The sequence below is a fragment of the Nilaparvata lugens genome, chromosome 2 (genome assembly GCF_014356525.2).
Source record: "Nilaparvata lugens isolate BPH chromosome 2, ASM1435652v1, whole genome shotgun sequence".
In the NCBI taxonomy this organism is placed as follows: domain Eukaryota; kingdom Metazoa; phylum Arthropoda; class Insecta; order Hemiptera; family Delphacidae; genus Nilaparvata; species Nilaparvata lugens.
This window is the reverse complement of record NC_052505.1, coordinates 43,183,552-43,207,580: the sequence shown is the minus strand read 5'-3', so window position 1 is coordinate 43,207,580 and position 24,029 is coordinate 43,183,552. Positions and strand designations below refer to the sequence as shown.

Here is a 24,029-nt window from a genome sequence, read left to right as displayed (position 1 = left end):
ATATTTACTTTTTACAGGAAGAGGAAGGGAGAAAGTGAAAGAGAAATGCTATTGAAAATTCATTATAAAGGACAAGGACAGAAAAAGGAGAATGCACAAAGGCTACTATCAAACAGAAAATGCAAGTAAAATAATGAATATCTTTAAAACTGACTAACAAGCTCTGTCTCATTCTAACTTATAATAAAATTAGAGTGAGGTAGTTGTTTGTTGGAAATAATTCCTGAATAACAAGATAAATTACTAGATATTAGTTGTGCATGTAACATCTTGTTACATATCTCTCCCTTCTCCTTAGAATTTTACATTAGTTTAAAAAAAAATTGGACCAAAATCTTAAAATTTAATTTAAAAGCTTGAAGGAAACTACTTAAGGGACAAACCTCGTGAAAGAATTTTTTTGTTTTCATTCTATTCATAGTGAAATCAAAGTTTAATAATGTTTTCAAATATATAGACCATTCTATCTATAAAAAAATTTTAAAGTTTGATGATTGTCAAAGATGCAGCACTTTGTCAGAGGTAAAACATAACAAAAACTAAAAGAAACAGAGTCACCAATTGATGTTTGAGTCGGCCGCCCTCGCATCAAAAGGAACCCTGTTCTCAAAAGAAAAGAAAATGATACACAGAAAATGAGTCCGTAATCAGTGAATCAAGAAACAAAATCTAAACTACCTAAGAAAGGCTCAATAACAATCTACCTCAACTCGACAATCATCATACTTTGTCTTTACTAACAATCTTGCTTTCGAATTAGCAAAATAATATATCCAATTCAATACAATCTTTTACAGTAAGAATTATTTAAAGAGATAACAAACTATTCAGTTGACAAAACCTTAATACAGTATCAATCAAAATCTACATGACTATGCAGTACCTAACCTAGTACTTTATAATATACAAAATACCTTTGAAATATCATAATCAATTCTATTAACAATGTACTTTCATTGTTAGTAAATAGACTCTTTACATATACAGACCAAATTAATACCATAATCAATAAACAATTTACTATCACCCCCCCTTTTTTTTTTCTTTATTTATTTTTTTATTTTATTTTTTTTACCACATATCAACAATATAATAATTACATTTGTACATTTCTCACTTCATAAAAGAGAGAAAGAAAGAAGCAAAACTAATCCAATTACGTAAGGTGGTGCACTACACCAGTTTGGTAATAGATAGTAAAGCCATGTTAAAGTCAAGCTGATAACCTTGACCTAGTGAGCATCCTATGCATTAGCGGAAACGGAGTATTCCTCTTTATATAGCAAAACTCGCAAGCTAAAGTTAGTAAAGCAGAAAAAGAAAGCAACTACTGAAACAGTTAGCTGATAGACATTCCATTGCAGATAAGGCGGCGAAATACTAGTGATATTTTTTCAAATGACTAACGTGAGCTTTTTGAACAAATTTACTGGTAGAAGGACACACTAATTCTACAGTAACATCAGACAAAAAGCTTCTTATCAAAAGAGGTCCTTTATAACGCTGATTTAACTTACTACAAATTCTCTGAGCCTTGTCACTTAATAAGTGAGCTTTAATCCAAACCAAATCATTAATTTTAAACGGCACAGGTTGTCTATGCTTATCATAAGCAATTTTTCTTTGATTGTGCGTTTTTATCAATTGGTCACGAGCTCTTTTCCATATCTCAACATTCTCTTCGGTCACCCTGTCAGGAAGTATCTCACTAATATTCCAAACGTTTAATAACGGATCTCTAGGCTTAAATCTGTACATCAATGAAAAAGGAGTACACTTTGTACTATCATGAATAGCGGTATTGAAAGCTAACGGTAACCAACTATTGATACTCTCATCCCATTTACTTTGATTATTTGAGTGGAAAGCAATCAAAGAACTACGTAAATTACGGTGGACCCTTTCCACGACATTTGGATTGGGATAAAAAGGTGACGTAGTATTATGTCGAATCCCAAGTTCAAAGAAAAAATTTTGAATTTTGTTTGATGTAAAGATTTTAGCATTATCCGATATTATCTGTTTAGGAGTCGAAACCTGAACAAAAATTTGTTTGAGAGCCTTGATAATTGAATCAGAGTTTGCTTTACATAGAGGTAAAAGCCATACATATTTACATACATCAATACAAGAAAATATGTATTCATGATTAAGAGAGGAACGAGTATAAGGGCCTACTGTATCTATATGAAACAAGGCTAAGGGTTCTTCTTGAATTTTAGATGATAAAAATCCATAATTTCCAGCTTGGGCAGGCTTACTTCGACCGCAAACAGTACAAGACCTAACTAAAAAGGTAATATCTCTAGTCAAATTTACCCAATAAAAATTTTCCAAGACTTTTCCAATAGTTTTAGACACTCCAAGATGAGCTCCGAGAACACTCTCATGATAATATTTGAATATTAAAGGAACAAGAATCTTTGGAACAACAACCTTAAGTTTATCATCCCTACGCATTTTGATCACTAACACTTTATTTGATATACTGTAAGGAAATTGATCAGTATTATCTTCGATTTTTTTCATAATTTCAGAAAGAACAGGATCATTCTCTTGATGTTGCCTAATATCAGTAAAAGCAAGAGGAAAATCGGTCATTTTTAGGGTGTTGATCAAACTTAAATTGAGTTCATCATTTTTTGTTTCTACAATTTTGTCAAGTTCCCCTAACTCATTGTCATCATGATACAATCTAGATAACGCATCTGCCAAACAATTATCTTTCCCAGCAACATGGCAAGTAACAAACTGGAAAGACATAAGTCTTATCAACCAACACCCAAGCCTGCCAAGCTGCCGATCTTGCTTAAGTATCCACGCTAGAGCGCTATTATCAGTAAGTAAAAGAAATTTTGAATGCTGCAAGTATAGGCGGAATCTTTCCATGCCAAAGATAGCGGCATAACATTCAATTTCGTAAGTGGAATACTTACATTCTTGTTGAGATAATTTCTTGGATGTGAACGCGATCGGTTTCAAGACACCATCAATCTCTTGAGAGAGAATGGCAGAAATCGCTAAGGAACTACCATCAGTTTGTAATACAAATTGTTTGGAAAAATCTGCGGTAATTAGAATTGGGGGATTTATTATTGCCTTTTTTAATGTTTGAAAAGCCTTTTCATGAACATCTTCCCAAACAAACCTGACATCCTTTTTGCGTAATTCGTTCAGGGGGGAAGCGATTTAGGCATAATTTTTAATATACTTGTGAAAATATCCAGTCATCCCAATGAATCTGGCGATAGCTTTAGCATTTTTAGGACGAGGATAATTTCGAATAGAATTGGTTCGGGAAGGATCAATAGTTATCCCATTTTCAGATACTAAGTTACCCAAGAAGGAAATTTGCCTCTTAGCAAAATTTGTTTTTTCTCCTTTCACCGTCAGATTAGCCGATTTTAAACGTGATAAAACAATATTGATATGCTCCAAATGCGATTCGAAGTCTTTAGAATAGATTACAATATCATATAGATAATGAATCAGAAATTTGATCTTGATCCCCTCAAAAAGAGTATCCAAAACAGAAGAGAGGGCTTGGGCACCTATGGATAATCCAAACGGAACTCTAAGAAAATTATAATTAGCAGAAGGAGTACAAAAACTAGACTAATTGAGAATATTGAATGGAATCACAACCTAACACAATAGGAACTGCTAATTCTTCATGAATATAAAATTTAAATTTCCAGCTAAAGTTTTCAATTTTTATTTCAAGCATTACGGTATCCTTTAGTTGCAACTTACTTTTGTTAGCAGTGACACACATTTGAACATCTTCTTCAATTTGCAAATTTTTGTTATTCAAGACTAATTTATCAAATACTGGTTTAGAAATAATACTCCAATCAGCTCCAGAATCTACTAACGCTATTGAGTTTATACTATTATTTCCCAATTCACAAGAGACGAAAGGATTTATTTTATTATTTAGTACTTTTGTTTTCAACCTATTGAATTTCTTCTGTGATTTCTTTTTTGCAATCTTCCTTGATCTATTATTTCCAATCCTATTCCTATTTTTGTTCATGTCTTGTTTCTATAGAAATTTTTATTTGAAGAATTAATAGACATCATTTTGTTTTGAGAAATGCTTTTAGGTTTATCCTTCTGGGTTTCTGGGAACCTATTATTCTTCTTTACGCCTAGTCAACTTTTTTTATTGGAGCAAGAAGAAGCATAATGACCTAACTCATTACATACGTAGCATCGTATATTAGTCAAATCTCTTGGTTTAGTAAAATTTTGGGTATTTTGATTGGAATTTTTTTGCATCATTTCTCCTGAAACTAATATTATTTAAATTAGTTCTACAATTTCTAGCCAAATGTCCTATACGATTACATCTTTGACATTTTTGTTGAGAAGAAACCACCGTATTAGAAGTATTTTTATGAATTCTCTGATTTTGAGGAACAAAGCTATTTCTTTGAATATCAGCATACAAAATATTCTGACTCTCAACTGATATTACATTTAAATCATTAAAATTCCTAGGTTTAGATTGAAACACTAGTCGGGACCTCTCTTCTGGGTTAAGTCCAGAGCAAATATCATTTACTATTTCTTCTTCAGATTTATTCATTCTCAGTAATTTGGAGGCATTCTTAATTGCTAGGATGTATGTTGCAAGTGGTTCACTACTTAACTGTAATCGATAATACTGTTCCCTTTCGATGACAGAGATTAGCCTAGCTGGGATAAAGAAATGCAAGATATCACTATGAAATTCATCAAAGGTATTGTTATCTTTAATAGCAATATTTAACCTTTCAGAAAGTGGGCCAACAGTAGAAGACTGAACGATTTGGAACAAGTTTCAATCCAAAAAGTTTGATCTTTCTTTTATTGTTAAGCATAATTCAATGAACTTCAATAGTTTATCTACACTCAACCCATCAGTAATTGGAGTTCCCTTATTATATTTCCAATAGGATTCGGTAACTTATTATAAAGATTACAAGATAGAGAACTAGAGGCAATAGTAGATGTATTCAGTATACGAGAAGCATTTGTAGTCGCTGAGTTTGCTATATTTTCATGAACAATAGCCCTTGTCTGCGATCTAGTTCCATTTTCTACTGTTTCACTCTTACAATATTATTACCACTATCATTCAATTGAATTATGGGTATATGAACGGGATTTTGCGATTGACCTTGACATGGTTCATTACTCCTAGAACTAGTGGCCATATCTGCCTCAAATATTTTATTTTTACTAAGTTTGGAAGTATTATTTTCTGCCATGCTTTGATTTAATGAAATAAGAGATGTTGTTCTAATATTATTTATCTTAGTGGTATCTTCTGATTTGTGAGCGTTTAGTTGTTCATTTAAGGAATTTGGATTTACAAATTCCGGCAACACAACCTTATCAACGTTAGGAGAAGTAGGTCGACTAAAATACTCTTTTAAATCAATGAGTTGAGTGAAAATAGTTTGCGTCTTAGAAATTCTATCTTCAATTTCGTTGATAAGTTGTTGATTTTCAACTTCTTTAGCATAAAACAACAGGTGAACGATTCTGTGTAAGATATGCAAAAAAAGGTAAGACCTTTTGTTGTATTAGTAGGTCTATATTTATCAATATTACTAGTAGTTGAAATACCGCTTAAAAATTTAGCTTCATTCTGCAATAGAGAGTCTATCTTTTCCAGTGCTTCTCTACTTGACTCTTCATCATAATTGATTTTGAAAATTTTTGGCTCAGGAACAATAATTGATGCTCTATACTTTCCCCTAAGTGTATCAACACCACAATCGCTAACGGAATCAGTTGTAATTCCTAAAGTTTCGAGTTCAAACAACAAATTTTCTTTTATCAAATAATTTGGATTGAATTTTCGATTTGGAATAAGATTAAAATTAAATTTTTCATCAACATATCTTTTGATATCCCAATAATTCACTTTAGTATCAGATGAAACCATACGTTTTGGTGAAGCCATTTAGATCAACCATATTATAAAAAATTCCTAACTCTCCCTCCGCCAAACAAAGCATACAATGAGAAAAGAGTAAAAGTTACATATAATAGATTAAAGAGTAAGCGCGGTTTGTAACGATATTTACTGGTTAAGGTTGATCGACCGTCTCCCGTTTATATAATAAATACTATCAATTATTTATATTCGAATACCTTTTTTTTATTGAGAGCAACTAGTTAAACGTACGGATACAATCAATCAAACATACCAAATTAATTTACTCGATTCTCACTATATACCTGGTGTGACGAAGGATTATTCAAAATTTAAAAACAGTAGTGGTAGTCAGTTGTATAATTTACAAAAAACAGAAAAAATATTAAAGAGCAATACAAAAACTATTTGAGAAGAATATTCCCCAGAATTCAAACTTTGAAATATTAATAACGGTTTAAAGATTTTACAAAATTGATAAACTTTAGAAATTAATAAATATTGAATTCTTCAAATACCTGTATGTACATATCGCAGAAGTGAGGGGCCCCAAACACTTGTATTTATTTCAGATTATCGATGTATTTATTTGAAACTTTTCACACTCATATAATTTTCACGTATTATTCCATTTCGCGCACAAATTAACTTCCCCCAGAAATCCCTATCTTCTTCTGATTTTGGGCTGGATCTGCTGGATTACTAATCCTTTTTGTAATTTGCTCGTAATCCAGGTGGCGAATTGTAGGCGACTTGAAACGGAGCTCTCATGTGAATTTCAAGCTATAGGAACCAGGAAGGCAGTTGATCTAAAGTTGAAGTCTGGATGGCCTGTAGTTGAAATTCTGGTAGTGGTAAAGCTGGAACCGCTGTTAGGATAAAACAATATAAACCAACTTAGTTTACTCATAATATTACTAATTATCCTGTTTGCTGATGAACAGATAACAATTTAAAACATAAGTCACAGAATAAGATTAATGAAAATTACATTATTCAGAACTAAAATCCATCATTGCAAGTTCAAAAGAAATAATTCGAATATTACCAAAAACATTAGATTCCAACAAATTAGGATTTAATAATTCGAATTATAATTTATGTTGATAGAAACTTGAGTAACTTAAATTGTCCCATTATATTTTGAAAATTCTAACATTATATACTCAAATATGATACAAAAAATATAATTTAAACAATATAAAGAAATACAATAAATCTAATGACCTTTTTAAAGCGGATTTGGTCGCGAATTTGAAGATTTTACATTTCTGTTTTACTAATGACTGTGGTATTTTAACATATGAAGAAAACTAAAAAAGGAGGAAACTTTCACAGACTGACTAGCATTTTCATTTAGTAATTAATTAAGATATTTACTTTTTACATTTTTAAAGAAATAGGACAGAATTCTCCCCCAAAAAAAAAAAAACCAATTCCACCGAATACGTCTGTATCGTACCATGATTCAGGACAGAAAAAATGAGAAAAGCAGAGGCACGATAATCTTGGTCAGAAGGCCTACATAACTGACAATATTCTGCGAGGATAAAATCGAAGAGGAAGGGAGAAAGTGAAAGAGAAATGCTTTTGAAAATTCATTATAAAGGACAAGGACAGAAAGAGGAGAACGCACAAAGGCTACTATCAAACAGAAAATGCAAGTAAAATAATGAATATCTTTAAAACTGACAAACAAGCTCTGTCTCATTCTAACTTATAATAAAATTAGAGTGAGGTAGTTGTTTGTTGGAAATAATTCCTGAATAACAAGATAAATTACTAGATATTAGTTGTGCATGTAACATTTTGTTACAGCCTTTCCTTCAACTCCGGGTTCGATCTGGACCCCAGGAAGACACCCGGTGCCCGAGAATTGGGACTTGGTGATCAGAGGTGAAGTCCGGTATGCGGGCTTCTGTAGCTTGCCGAGTGGCTCTGGAATCGCAAGAGGACCTCGAGAAAGGCTAGGGAAAGCCTTTCCTTCAATTCCGGGCTCGATCTGGAACCCAGGAAAACACCCGGTACCTGAGACTAGTAACCCGCTGACCGACTCCAGCAAATAGTTCCAAGACACACAAGAAGACGTCCAGTGGCAATCGGGAACGTTATTCCCATCACAGATACCTCCTTTACTGCAGACACCGCATCGTTCCTACTCCTCTTACTCCACGCCCAACCCTGTTTGGCAGTGCAAAAGCACGGCCCCTCCTACCTAAGAGGGAAAGATTTCTCTAAGGTGCTCAAGACACTGTTCCAACCCCTGACTCGAATGAGGGTGGTTGGCGGATGCCTCACCAAGACTCCCGTCCCCTGCTGCGGCCCACCCCAGTCGCCGACTGAGTCTAGCCGGCCCAGAGCGACACTGGGAATTCTAGTAGAAGAAGGTGTGGGCAAAAATCTACTCAGAAGATTGGCACACGAACGTGGGGCTCAAGGTAGGAGGAAAAAAGCAGCAATGAGTACAGAAGAGAAGTGTAATCACGCCGGAGAAGACAAGGAGGCGCGAGAGGACAGCAGCAATCCAGGAGTGTCCTGGGTCTACAAACTCCACCATAATGAAGCAGTGGAACTAGCAGTGTCGGCAGGGCTACCTACAACAGGTACAATGGCGGTGCTGAGAAAGGTTCTTGTGGACCATCACAGGAAGACAGCAGGTGAAACCAGTAGTCCGAACCAGGCTAGCAATGGAGGTAGTGCAAGCTATCACGAGACGGAAGGAGCAACGTCTTTGTGGCCTCCTGTAGAGGAGGATCATCAGGAGTCTTCTAGACTTGGAAAACTACCCAAGGAGGTGTCACCAGCTTCAGATGGAGAGTCATGCCATTCATGGGTGTATCGATTGCAGAGCAGAGATGCTGTCGATTTGCTCCTGGACTCGGTGCCCACGGATGGCAGCTGTTCCAAGTTGGGAAGAGTGTTAACAGAGCAGAGGCAGCAATTCCTCACAATGCCACCACTGCCTCCAAGTGAAGAGGCTGTGATGCAACCAGCGCTACCGAGATCAATTCTGGCTCATGCAGATACTGGTTCACTGTATTATGCGAGACCTGCATTAGTGAGATCAGAGGTGTCACCAGCTCACCAGTACAGGCCCTGACACGCACTGCGCTCACCGATCCGAGCTGCAGCCCCTCACACTCCATTTATGGACCCAGGGAAGGTGTGTGATAAAGTTCGGGGATGGAGGTTGTCATATGATGGCAACGGAGATGCTCCTAGTTTCCTGGAGTGCCTCAAGGAGTTACAACAAGCCTATGGGCTGACAGGGGAGCAGTTGTTCCCGGCGCTACCAGAAATGCTAGTGGGAAGGTGTTCCTTATGGATGCCGAACCGGAGAGGGTTCTGGCATCATTGGAATGATTTTGTAAGAGTCTTTCGGTCTCCTTATTATCCAGCAACCTACGAGGAAGACCTGGATACTCAAATCCTGGGTCGATGGCAGCGTGAAGGCGAGGCCATCGACAACTACGTAGAGGAACTTCAGACCCTCATGAGGCGGAGAGGAGATTTCTCAGTCAGCCACCAGCTGCAGAGGCTCTACAAGAATCTCCTACCTCAGTACAAGCTGTACATCAGGGAAGCCAAAGTCTATTCAGTGGACGATCTGCTCAAGCTGGCCAGGCAGTATGAGAGGATAAAATCGGAGGAGAAAAGCGCTTAACAGAGGCAGCGGGCTGTGAAACAGGAGGAGGTTCGTGAACCTGTGAAATCGCGCCCTGAGCCGGAGCCTACAACAACCCAATGACGAGCGGAGTCGACTCCAGTGGGACCTGTCTGCTGGCAGTGCAAGAAAGCGGGTCACTGGAGGTCAGAATGCCCTGAGATTTCTCTCTGCGCGACCTGTGGGAAGCCTCGTCCCAGTTGCACCTGTGAGAGGGAGCCAGTGCAGAGGAGGATGGTGACGACAGACAAAGCTGCGGTGGTGAGAACTAGGAACCAGCTTCAAGTGGAACCAGAGTCGCAGTTCGACAACAGGCTGTATACCACAGTCGAGGTAGCTGGCCACCAATATCGAGCTTTACTCGATACAGGAGCTGAATCCAACTACTTAAGCTTGGCAACGTTTGCAAGCTTAGAAGCAGCTGGATGTGCAAGGAGAACTCTGACAGAGAGGGGTGTGATCTTGGCAAATGGAACAGCGGCACGGCTGTATGGGAAGGTGGAAATCAACCTGAAAGTCGGCCAAGAACTGCTACCCACAGTGATGACAATCATGGAGGGATTATCACCCGAATTTTTATTCGGTATGCAGTTCTTGCAGGAGCACAGGGTGAAAATCGACACGCGCACCTGCACCGTGGAGTGGGAGCCCCAACCCAGGGAGAAGAGTGCTCCAACCACACAGAAAACTGTGAGGGCCCGAGGTAGAGAGATGAAGTCTGGTGCAGCTGCGATAGACATGCAAGGAAAGTGTCCGCAACCCCAGGAGACACACGTCTTCATGCTGGTACGTGTCCAAGATGTCTGGCTTAATGCACTGGTCGATATCGGGGCTGAGTCATCCTATGTCTCTGGAGAGGCAGCATGATGACTGAAGAAGTCTGGCAATTGCCAGATTAAACCAATTTGTATAAAATGTAGTATAAAAAGGAGGACTCTGGGACACTTGTGTTGACCTCAAGGTCATCCAGGTCAACCACCCCCAACCTCAAGGTCATCCAGGTCAACAAACCCCAACCTCAAGGTCATCCAGGTCAACCACACCCACCTCAAGGTCATCTAGGTCAACCACACCCACCTCAAGGTCATCTAGGTCAACCACACCCACCTCAAGGTCATCCAGGTCAACCACACCCACCTCAAGGTCATCCAGGTCAACCACACCCACCTCAAGGTCATCTAGGTCAACCACACCTACCTCAAGGTCATCCAGGTCAACCACACCCACCTCAAGGTCATCCAGGTCAACCACCCTAACCTTAAGGTCACCAAAAAAAAAAATAGAAAAAAAAATTAAAAACACATAAAGTCGGAAATAAATGGGAAAAAAGGAAAAAAAGGGAGAAAAAAATTCCCTCTGGATCCTGAACTGGGGTATAAAAGGAGTTGTTCTGCAAGGAGTGGGACATTGTGTCTTGAGCAGTCGTGCCGTCAGTACGTGTGTGTACCACCAGTACGTGTGTGTGTGATTTTAGTATATTGGTTTTGGATCACTTCCATCTTTATCAACATCAAGAGTAAGTACCAGTGCATTTTATAGTTCTATATATATATTTATATCATATTCATGATTCAACAATTAAGTCCAAAAGAGTAGAATTTTGAAGTAGATAGTTTGAGACTGACAATTAAATTCTGAAATGACTTAAATTCGAAAATGACAAGTTTAATTATGAATTAGGTTCCAATACATAGAGTAAATGACATAGTCAAAAATGACTAGTGTAATTATAAATTAGGTTCCAATACATACAAGTTATGAGTTTAATTATGAATTAAGTTCTTCGAGTTGGTGGTTGTAATCCATCCTAACCTAAAAAACGTATAATTACAAAGTAGATCCTAGACCCCCATTCACATTCCCCCATACAGCTCCGGACCATCATCCCTAGAACATAAACACCATAGAGTAAATGACATAGTCAAAATTGACTAGTGTAATTATGAATTAGGTTCCAATACATACAAGTTATGAGTTAAATTATGAATTAGGTTCTTTGAGTTGGTGGTTGTAATCCATCCTAACCTAAAAAACATATAATCACAAAGTAGATCCTAGACCCCCATTCACATTCCCCCATACAGCTCCGGACCATCATCCCTAGAACATAAACACCTATGAACCTCCATCCCCGACCCACGATCCTAGATACCGATTCACCACCTTCATCCCCCACATCCGTTGATAGTGATATATATATATAGAGTTGAATACTGCATACCATACTAATACAATATTGTTCTGCATTGTTCCAGATGAGCAAACTCTAAACTACGCCATCTTCAGTATCATCAATCTTCCAGACATCATCAGTTGGTTGATGGATGCCCTGGTGGAAGCTGCCTCATGTGAACTGTTTGAGGTCTTCCCCACCTTGCGAATGGGCCGCGACCGAGATGTGGTGGTCATGGTGAACCTATCCACTTCTGAGACCCCTGTCGACCCTGACAGAGCCGAGGTACATCTTCCCTCGACCTCTGCTGCCGCAGATTCCGTGATGGAGGTACCTGAAGTCCTAACGGAGGATGAGGATGCCCTCTTGGAAGGAGGAGGAGGCGATTTCTCCATTTCTCCAGTGTATGGGACTCCCGAGGGAGTCGTGCAACCCTCAACCCCATCCTGCACCTTTACACGGCCGGCAACCCCAACTCCCGACTCCCAACTTCAGGAGAGGGGCCTTACAGAGGCTTGGGGAGCAGCCTCCGCCAAACCATGCAGACCTCCTGAGATTGCTAGTGGACTCCCAGCCTCCTGTAGTCAACCACCGACATCTCCTCGCCCGACCACCACAGCCCATCCTGGAGTGCTTGATGTAATGGAACTTTCCTCCAAGGAGAAGGAAGAAGGGACACCGCTTCCACCACCTATATGCCTGACTACCGTCGACCGCAGACGAGGCCTCGCACTCGTGACCATTAGGGACCGGCCTTCCGTGAAGAAGGTAACGCACCAATCCTTCCGCGCTGGAAAGCGCCCTCGCTCAGGTCGCCTGAGGATTAGGATGCGACTTCCTGATGGACGTCGGGCTTGGGTGAAGCCGTAAGCGCCCCACGTCAAAGTAAAGCAGTGCAAGAGCATGGCGAAGTAAGGCAGTGCGAGAGCATGACCACGCAGGGCGCAAGCCCGGCAATAGCAGTGCGAAAGCATGGCATGCAGTGTGGAAACACGGCACTCAGTGCAAAAGCCCGGCCTGCAGGGCAAAAGCCAGTCCCGCAGTGCAAAAGCACGGCTCCCCGCAAGGCGAAAGCCAGGCCAGCAGGGTGAAAGCCCAGCAAAGGTGGTGTGCGAGCTTAACATCAGCAGTGTGGAAACACTGCAGCCAGATTGCTAGCTCGTCCGAACGTTGTGTGCAAACACAACGTGTCATTATGTGGACACACACCTTCGCGGTGGGGAAGCACCGCAGCTGTGTGAAAGCACGGCAAGCAGTGAGAAAACACGGCATGCAGTGCGAAAGCACGGCATGCAGTGTGAAAGCACAGCACGCAGTGTGCAAGCACGCCACGCAGTGCGCAAGCACGGCATGCAAGGTGAAAGCCCAGCCCACAGTGCGAAAGCACAGCTCCCCTCAGGGTGAAAGCCCGGCAAAGGTAATGCGCGAGCTCGACCTCAGCAGTGTGGAAACACTGCAGCCAGATTGCTAGCTCGTCCGAACGTTGTGTGCAAACATGACACATTGGTCAGTGTGTGTCTGGATTGTCTTTATGTGGACGCACACAGTGTGAAAACACGGCACGCAGTGCGAAAGCACAGCACGCAGTGCGAAAGCACGGCACGCAGTGCGGAAGCATGGCTGGCAGTGCGCAATCACGGCATGCAGTGAGTGAGCACGGCTCGCAGGGCAAAAGCCTGGCTTTGTGTTCTGTGTCACCTTCTATCCTGCAGTGTGCGAGCACGGCTTGTCCAGACGGAGCGAAAATCCTCGTGCCTTGCTATGTGCAAACACAGTCCTTCAGCAGAGTGCAAGCCCTGTTTCCTAGTGTAAAAGCAGGGGCCAGTTTCCCGGCAAGTCAGCAGGCGTGTACACACTGCGACGACTTGAGTTCTCAGAGCTCAGTTGGAGGTGCTTTTCCACCTTTTATGTTTTTGTGTTCCTGTGTTTTTGTGTTTCGGTGTTTTGTGTGTTTCTTTGTTCTGTGTTACCCTTCTATCCTACAGTGTGGTAGCATGGCGTCCTCTAGCAGTGCAGAAGCACGGCGACTCTTGCAGTGCGAAAGCACAGCGTTCCTTTTTAGCTTAAGAGCATAGCGTCTCCTTGCAGTGCAGAAGCACGGCGACTCTATCCTGCAGTGCGGAAGCATGGCGTCCTTTTAGCAGTGCAGAAGAACACAGAACAGATTAAATATATATTTAGAAAGTATTTTTTGGCAGAAGATGGCAGAAGAAAGTATTTTTGAGTGCTCAGCTGCTGAAGTAGTTGTCAGAGTGGGAGGTAAACCGATAACTTGTTTATTCATATCTATATACAGAACCCCAAATAGCAACGCACTGAAATTTCTTCATAAAATTGAGATGCTTTTTGAAAAGATAAGAAATGACTCTAAAACAAAATATTTATTTATTGGAGGTGATTTCAATATTAATCTATTGGTGGATGATGGCATTAGCAAGGAATTCAGTCGTTTAATCCGATCTCATCAACTCAACACAGTGATCGATAAACCGACGAGAATCACCCCATTTACGGGAACTTGTATTGATAATGTTATCACTAACGTTAATCACAATCTGATAACAAGTACGTTGCATGAGCTGGGTATCTCCGACCACATGGCTATTGGAATTGAATTAAAAAAGATCTGTCACGAATCAAACTCTTTCTTCATTACAAAACGAATCGTATCAGAAGATAAAATGTGCCTATTCCTCCAACTTTTGAATTCTGTACGATGGGATGACTGTATGAGAGAAAAATCAAGTAATGGTGCATTCAACGCTTTTTTCCGTTCATTTTATAATAAATTCATAGAGGCTTTCCCAATCAGCACAACCAAAAAAGATAAAAAATTGATTGGCTCTAATAGGAAGAGATGGATGACAAATGGAATAAGGAATAGTATTGCCAGGAAAAGAGAATTGCTTGCAATGGTGAAGGAAAGTCAAGATGAAGGATTATTGGAGTATTTTAAAAAATACAAAACAGTTTTAAAGAAGGTTATCAATCTTGCAAAAAGGAAGGTGAATGATGATTTTTTTACAAGTCTAAAAACATAAATAAAGCAACATGGAAGGTCGTGAAGGAAGAAATTGGAGGATGCTTAAAACAAAGCGCAATCCCAGATATAAATCTACCTGAAGAGGTTATAACTAATCCGAAAAAGAAGGCCAGCTTGTTCAACAGATTTTTCATAACTTCATCCTCTTCAAACTTAAATTCACAATCTCTTGATAAATGTTCTGAGCTCTTGAATAAAGCGAAAAGATGTACATCTACATTCAATTTCAAAACTGTTTCTGAGAAGAGTGTTGTGAGTATCATAGCAAGATTGAACAGCTCCCCCTCCTCGGGTTGGGATGAAATTCCATCTTCAGTTATAAAAGCATCCAAACATCTGATATCAGGACCTCTAACTTATATTATAAATCTGTCATTGAAAACTGGTGAATTCCCAAGTAAGCTGAAATATGCTATTGTGAAACCCCTATTCAAAAAAGGGGATCAGAAAGAACTAAATAATTATCGGCCAATAGCAATTTTGCCAGTTTTTTCCAAGATTTTTGAAAGAGTTGTACATGAACAACTCTCAAAATATTTAGAAATAAATAACATCCTGTTCAAAAATCAACATGGGTTTCGCAAAGGTCATGCAACTAAGGATGCTGTTTTTAATGTTGTAAATGATGTGCTGGAGAGTTTGGATCAGAAAAAACATGCAATGGGGATCTTCTGCGACCTCTCCAGAGCTTTTGACATGGTTAATCACCACCTGTTGCTTTGCAAATTGGAATATTATGGCCTGGATATCTCAGCTTTAAATTTCTTTAAAAGTTTTTTATTGAATAGGAAACAGAAAGTGAAGTTACATGATAACAATGGGATAAGCTATTTTTCAGAATGGAGAAATATACCCTGCGGTGTACCACAGGGATCTATTCTTGGCCCTTTGTTATTCATAATTTATGTAAATGACCTTCCAGACAATATCACGTCCAATGTCTTTCTTTTTGCGGATGATACCACAAGTATTGTGACTGGAACGTGGGAAGAAGTTGTCCAGAGGACTGAAGAGACTATTAATCAAATGAACATCTGGTTTCAGGCTAACGGTCTTTGTTTGAATATAAACAAAACCAAATTATTGGATTTCAAGTTGACTGAGACCAGTAAGTTGAGTGACACAATCAGCCAAAAGATGGATGAGATTGTTCAGGATGAAGTCTGCTTTTTAGGAGTCAGAATCAGAAACTGTCTCAAGTGGAATGATCAAGTGGATCACATTCTGAACAAACTCTCAAGTGTCTGCTTCTCTTTGAAAGTACTGAAGAATATAGTTGGAACAAAAACACTATTGAATGTCTTCCATGGCTATTTAATGTCGATAATTCAATATAGCATAATGTTCTGGGGTAGTGGAAAAAATAATCTCAATTCTGTCTTCAAAAAGCAAAAAAAAGCCCTCAGAATTGTCGACAACTTGAAGCCTTATGAATCTTGTAAAAACTCTTTTAGAAGACTTAGCATTTTAACAGTTCCTGCACTGTACTTTCTCGAAATTGCAACTATGACGAAGAAAAACGAGAAGATATTAAGAGAGAGTCATATCCATCATAGTTACAATACTAGAAACCAGATAGTTCATCTTCAGTACCCGCAACACAGAACCGCAAGCTTAGAGAAAGGGCCACATTATAGCGGATTAAGAGCTTATAACTCTCTTCCTATTGGAATAAAATGTATTGAGTGCCCAAAAAGGTTTAAGAATGCAATAAAAGCTAAATTGATCGATGCATCTCCGTACAGTGTAGAGGAAAGCTTCAACTGTTGGCGCGTGTAGGTATTTTTTGCTGGCACATATTTCCAACTACTTTGTATGTTCTGATTTTCTTTTTTTAGTATTGTACTCAATACTTTTTGACGTGTCATATACTACCAAGCTTTGCTTGATTATGTAGTGTTACATGACGAAAATTAAACTAAACTAAACTAACTAAACTAGAACAGCGTCCTTCAGCAGTGCAGAAGCACGGCGACTCTTGCAGTGCAGAAGCACGGCGTTCCTTTTTACCTTAAGAGCATAGCATCTCCTTGCAGTGTGGAAGCACGGCGACTCTTGCAGTGCGAAAGCATGGCATCCCTTTATAGCTTAAGAGCATAGCGTCTCCTTGCAGTGCAGAAGCACAGCGACTCTATCCTGCAGTGCGGAAGCACGGCTTCCTTTAGCAGTGCAGAAGCACGGTGACTCTTGCAGTGTGAAAGCACAGTGTTCCTTTGTAGCTTGAGAGCATAGCGTCTCTTCGCAGTGCGGAAGCACAGCGACTCTATCCTGCAGTGCGGAAGCACGGCGACTCTATCCTGCAGTGCAGGAGCACGGCGTCCTTTAGCAGTGCGGGAGCACGGCAACTTCTGCAGTGCCGAAGCACGGCGTTCCCTCTTCAGTGCGAAAGCATGGCGTCTCCTTGCAGTGCGGAAGCATGGCATCTCTATATCCTGCAGTGCAGAAGCACGGCCTCCTTTAGCAGAGCGGGAGAACTGCGACTCTTGCAGTGTGGAAGCACGGCGTCCTCTTTGCAGTGCGAGAGCACGGCGTCTCCTTGCAGTGCGGAAGCATGGCGTATCTATATCCTGCAGTGCGGAAGCACAGCGTTTTCTTGCAGTGCGTAAGCACGGCATCTCCACGCAGTGCGGAAGCACGGCGCAGCTCTACAGTACCTCTTTAGGAAAGCTAGGCCGAGAATGTGGCCAGATGGCTTGCTGTTTTTCTTTTGATGGTGCCGATGGCACTGTCACCAGTTGGCGAGGAACCAACCTGGCGCCCAGTTGTTGCATGGTCTTCTGTGACCGACGGAGAGGTGGCAGAATGTACTCAGTGCTTGGGACATCTGTCAGCCACATACCATTTCCATCCTCACCCCCCCCCTTCCTTCCCATTTCTTCCCCCCCCCCTTCCCTTAGTAGGAATAGAGTGTCATGATGTATATCGTAACTAGTGAAGGAATTGAATTTAGAGCTTGTTCTAAGACGCTTGGTTATCTCTGATGGAATCACAGAGGTCAACGAGCAGCCCAGCCGCTGGGCTACCGCTCAGCAGTGCCGTGCAGCCTCACTCCCCTCCCTCTCTGGCACTGAGGGAGGCTCGTGAAAGGCTAAGGGGCAGCAGTCTAGTGCGAGTGTCCAGTGCGAGCAGTTGACAGAGGGAGTGAAGGAAGCAGCGCGCAGCTAGCAACATAGTACATCTCATGCTTTTGAGTGTACTCCGAATCCTTCGACGACCAAGAGTTGTGTCTGAGGTTAAAGGTGGTTAATATCAGACACTGGAAGCTCCGTGGTTCAACTCACACTTGGACGAGTGTTGTGTGACCTTTTCAATGAGTTTGGGCAGCAACCTGCATGTTTCAACCAGCAGCGACATGCCAGGTTTTGGTTAAAACCTGACTGCATCCTGGTTCATCATCGCGGGGACCTCGGAGGTGCAAGAGGACCTCGAAAAAGGCTGGGGAAAGCCTTTCCTCCAACTCTGGGATCGATCTGGACCCCAGGAAGACACCCAGTGCCCGAGAATTGAGACTTGGTGATCAGAGGAGAAGTCTGGCGCGCGAGCTCCTGTACCTTGCCGATTCGCTTCGGAATTGCAAGAGGACCTCGAGAAAGGCTAGGGAAAGCCTTTCCTCCAACTCCGGGCTCGATCCGGACCCCAGGAAGGCACCCGGTGCCCGAGAATTGGGACTTGGTGATCAGAGGTGAAGTCCAGCATGCGGGCTCCTGCAGCTTGCCGATTAACTTCGGAATCGCAAGAGGACCTCAAGAAAGACTAGGGAAAGCCTTTCCTTTAACTCCAGACTCGATCCGGACCCCAGGAAAACACCCGGTAACTGAGACTAGTAACCCGGTGACCGACTCCAGCAAATAGTTCGAAGACACACAAGAGGACGTCCAGTGGCAATCGGGAACGTTATTCCTCTCACAGAGACCTCCTCCACTGCGGACACTGCAGTGTTCCTACTCCTCTCATTCCACGCCCAACCCTGTTTGGCAGTGCGAAAGCACAGCCCCTCTTACCTAAAAGAGGGAAACATTTCTCTAAGGTGCTCAAGACCCTGTTCCAACCCCCGACTCGAACGAGGGTGGTTGGTGGATGCCCCACCAAGACTCCCGTCCCCTGCTGCGGCCCACCCCAGTCGTCGACTGAGTCTAGCCAGCCCAGAGCGACACTGGGAATTCTAGTAGAAGAAGGTGTGGGCAAAAATCTACTCAGAGGTAACAAAAATAGTAGAAGATGATGAATCATCTTTTAATTAATCTTATCTGGTAGGGTAATTTGTAGTTAAATGTGAAACACTTTCATGATTTTCCTACCTTCTATGCAGGCTTACTCTTCCTTAATTTGTATGTTTGCATGGCTTTCATCTTTAGAATCTACTGAATTTTCATATTTGACTGTCTAAATGATTTAGCACATATATAACAACAAAATGATTTTAGGGAATTAAAATGTGAAAAATTAGTTTCATCACATGTCAAAACAATAGACAAAATTGATTGTTTCGAGCGCCATAGTGTGAATAAGATGCAACTTGGAAAGCAGTAGGCCTACTACTGTATTTTACTGTTTACTATGGTGGAGAGAGTCAGCCACACCATACCGTGTCAACTGTTTCCCCTTCAACAGCGTCAAATCGAATCGCAAATAAATAACAATGAAATGAAATGAAATGAAAAAATTCTTTATTAGGCGGAGTTAGGACTTTTAAGTCCTCTCTACCACTCAACCTCAACATAACAAATGCAATTGAATGAAAAAAAATACAGTGTAACTTAATATATAAATAAAAATACATTAAATAATATAGCTACAAAATAGAAACATAGTTGGAACAAAACAGTCAATCTGCATTTAGACTGAAAAATCAATTATATAATTCAAGAAACAATAGTAAAAAAAAGGAATTATTAATATAATCATTCACACAACATTCACACAGCCCACCAGACCAGTCCCAAGCCCAACCACACGCTACCCCCGCAGACCCGCCAACAAAATCCGCTTGACCTCCACCCCAAAGCGAGCACGCCCATCAATGGCCCGGACAGAAGCAGGAAGATTATTCCACAGCCTACACCCAGTGACAGTAAATGATCTCTCAAAAGTCGTCGTTCTATGAATGGGAAAAGCTAGCAGCAAGTTGCCATGCCTTGTTGCACGTTCACCGATCTCAGACAGGAATCTGAAGCTCTCAGACAGATAGGATGGAGATTTGGTTTTGATTATTGAGTGAAGCAGAGTCAATATGTGCAAAGTACGAAGATCATTCAATTTTAGGAGAGATAGCTGTACATAAAAAGGTGTAACATGATCAAATCGTCCAGCATTGAAAATAAATCGAATACAATAGTTCTGTGTACGCTGCAGTCGGTTAGAGAGCTCAACAGTCATGTCATTCATGACAGTGTCGCAGTAGCTGAAGTGAGGCAGCACAAGAGTCTTGACCAGCATGATCTTGATGTTGAGTGGAAGAAACAGGGCAAATCGTTTCAAGCTATGGATGCAAGCAAACACCCTCTTACAAACAATCTCAACCTGATTGAGCCATGAGAGTGTTTTAGAGATAACAAGACCAAGGTTTTCAACACTCTCAGAATACTCCAACTCAATGCCATTCAGCCTCAACCTTGGAACATTCTGAGCTCTGAATCGGTTATGAGTCACAATGATACTCTGTGTCTTACCTTCATTCAATCTCAATGCATGATTATATGCCCAGCCACTAATAGCATCAATATCAGAATTCATCTGCTCGACACATGCATCAGACTCACCTGCAGAAAAATGTTTATAGATCTGAAGATCATCAGCATACAGATGAAATTTGCAGTGTTTTATGCATTTTGCGATGTCATCGATGTAGGGAGAGAACAGAAGAAGCCCAAGAACAGAGCCTTGGGGGACTCCTCGGGTTACATTTCTCCATGAAGAGACCTCATTATTGGCCCTGACACACTGTTGGCGATTCAACAAGTAAGACTCGATCCATTTCACACAACCCTCTCCAGAATCAAGATTTCTTAATTTCAGAAGGAGGAGTGGATGATGAAAACAGTCGAACGCCTTTGAAAAATCGAATAGTGTCAGAATACTGACACTACTGACTACTATCCATAGCTGACCTGATATCCTCAGTAACTTTGAGCAGAGCAGTGGTCGTACTGTGACGTGTGCGGAACCCAGACTGAAAGGTAGACAAAAGATGGAAACGTTCTAGAAAAACAGAAAACTGCTGATGAACAAGTTTCTCGAGACATTTAGACAGAGCTGGCAGAATACTGATAGGCCTCAGATCTGATAATGATTTAACTGAAGAGCATTTGGGCAGAGGTGAGACTAAGGCTGATTTCCAAATTGAGGGGAAAATGACGATCCCAAAGATTTATTGAAAATTATCGTAAGAATAGGCAAGGTGAAGGGAAGAGTATCTTTGATGAATTTGATAGGTATGCAATCAACTCCAACTGCATTGCTTGTCATTCCCATGATTATTATTATTCCCATGATTCCCATTCTCATTACATCAGCTTCAGTCACAGGAGAAAAGGAGAGCTGCTGAGCAGGTGCTACATGAGGCGCCGCTCTTAGCCTGTTCAAGTGGTCATGAGCACCGGACAGGTTAACATGATTATCAGTAAAGTTATCATTGATATCATCCAAATTGAAAGGTATATTATGATGAACATGTGATTTTCCAATACCCAAGTTTTCAATTTCGACCATACCGTTCTAGTAGGCTGCTTGCCAGAAAGAGAGTGGTAATAGAACCTGACCTTGGCATTTCTAATCTCCTGCTGGGTTTTGTTTCGAAGCCGCTTATACTCCGCCCAATCCACCACAGATTTTGAGCGTTTGGCTCTACGGAGAACAGCGTCTCGCATCTTCTGTAATCTACGAATTTCCTGGCTGAACCAGGGTGCAGGCTTTTTATTTACTCTTTTCGTAACCATGGGAGCATGCCTGTCATACAAGAGAAGTAGAAAACTGTTCAACCTGTCGACCATCTCGTCGACATTATCTGTGAGAATGACTTCATGCCAAGGAATAGAGGCAGCATCAAATATAGAAGCACTTATATCCAGGCACCTATAGTTTCTATATGTAATGAACTCCTGCTTTGGTTTCGGTGGATGCAGTCTGTAGGCACAGAACACAAGGTCATGCTTGGAGAGCCCACGAGCCGGGAGTTGACCGTGTTTCGCAACTAGATTCACATCAGTGACAGCAACCACATCTAACCAAGTTTCTGCAGTTGCTGTATGGTGTGTCGCCTGCATTGGTAATATTGTTATATTACAGCTATTAAACATTGAAATAAAATTTGTACTATTTACAGAAGCTAAATCGAGTAGATTTGTATTGAAGTCACCCATGACAATGACATGTCTATAGTGAGTCATCAAATTCAACATAGATACCTCAAATTCAGCAAGTGATCTAATATCAGGAGCTTTATAACAAACACATACAAGCACATGCACACCACTCACAGAGACATCCAAAAACATGAATTCAGATACATTCGCTACTGAGTTATCAGACACATGTAAAACAGAAACAGGTAGATGAGTTCCTACATAAACCGCTACACCACCGCCTCCCTTGTGCTAACGGTCATTCCTGAACAGCGCGTAGCCATTCAATTCCACACTCTTATCACTTATGTGTGGCTTGAGCCAAGTTTCAGATACAAGAATCACATCAATCGACTGGGAATCAAAAATTGATCTGAATTCATCAATGTGACACAAAAGCGACTGGGCATTTACGTGAGCTACCTTCAGCAAGCCAGAGCAATGTGAGAGAGCTTGAGAGAGATCACAAGCCGCCTGAGATGATGGAGCGCGCCGGCCCGGGGAGGCACTGTCAGGGACCACTGCGACACGTCGCGACGGGACCGCGCCAGCAGTGAGCAGAAGGCAAACACAACAGGTATAGCGAGCTAAACATACTCACACAACACACACTCAAACATACATAACTATTGAAAATCATCGTGAAGTACAAAAAAAAAGTAAATACTCCAGGGGGTAAATCATATTTGACTCCTAAGTAGACTGAGAATAATTCATGATAATTAGTGGGTATCAAGGAAACTGTGAGAGTAGAATAGGATAAGCCCATATCATACAGTATTTCAAATATCCTAAAGATAAGTTTCTAGATAATCAATTAAAAATAAAAATATATGAAAGACCGACAACATTACTATGAAATACTCAGGCATAGCCTAACTATAAATGGGTCCTCGATTAAATAATAGATATTGATATTTATACTGTACATACATGGATGAATAAAAATATATGAAAGACCGACAACATTACTATGAAATACTCAGACATAGCCTAACTATAAATGGTGTAACTATAAATGTAACAATATACATCAATGGATTCGCAATGAATGCGACTACATTAATTATTTGTCTAATTTTCTTTAGATTATTTGCTTCGAAGTTAATCGAAGAAAACAAAAATCAAATCGAAAAACCCCTAAATTTTTACATATTTATTATTTTATCAAGGAAACTGTTTGATTTATTGAGGAAATTAATATAACTAATATTGTAGTCCATAATGTAACGAATCGAATGGCATATAATAGAACTGTTTCCGATCAATGGTTACAGAGATAATTGATTTCCCGTGTTTACCTGCATTTTTCATGTTTTTGGGGGCTGGGGTGGAAAGCTCCAAGGGGATTTCTTGGGACTTTTGGGAGAATGACCCTCTGGGAGGGTTCTATCGATGGTGGGAAATTCAGCTTTTATTTAATTTTCGGATCGAAACTGCTTTTTTGGACCTTCATTGACTGGGCTACTAATTTAGAGTGATAAACCATGTAATGTTGACAAATTAGATTATTTTGATAGAATTTCTAGATAATATTTCTCGCGTGTTACGGTAAGCTGATTGAATGATTACACATCAGCTGATCTCCCACACAGGCACAGCATCTTCTGTTATCGACAGACGACGAAATTATCATCTGTACTTCCAAGGATGAATTATCCTTTTCATGTCCTTCAGCGAGTTTTCCCAGGGATGAGATCTAGTGCAATCGAATTTTTATATCATAAACCCACTAGGTTCCAAATCTCGTCAAAATCGTTAGAGCCGTTTTCGAGATCCGTTGAACATAAATAACCGGATATAAAAATAACCAGATATAAAAATATAATCAGACATACAGAAATTGCTCGCTTAATATAATATGATAACCAGATATAAAA

At 40.6% G+C, this 24,029-nt stretch overlaps 2 protein-coding genes across 2 annotated transcripts; one reads left to right on the top strand and one right to left on the bottom strand.

The window, feature by feature from the left end:
- The first annotated feature begins 9,827 nt into the window (after positions 1 to 9,827).
- On the top strand, positions 9,828 to 10,460 carry LOC120349626 (DNA damage-inducible protein 1-like). The gene has a single exon (XM_039420089.1). It carries the CDS (start codon positions 9,828 to 9,830, stop codon positions 10,458 to 10,460), a length of 633 nt encoding a protein of 210 aa, XP_039276023.1.
- Positions 10,461 to 20,891: 10,431 nt separating this feature from the next.
- Positions 20,892 to 22,071, bottom strand: LOC120349625. Its single transcript, XM_039420088.1, has 2 exons — positions 21,568 to 22,071; positions 20,892 to 20,978 (listed from the first exon to the last, which is right to left on the bottom strand). The coding sequence occupies exons 1-2, from the start codon at positions 22,069 to 22,071 to the stop codon at positions 20,892 to 20,894; spliced, it is 591 nt and encodes a 196-aa protein (XP_039276022.1).
- Between the last annotated feature and the right edge of the window lie 1,958 nt (positions 22,072 to 24,029).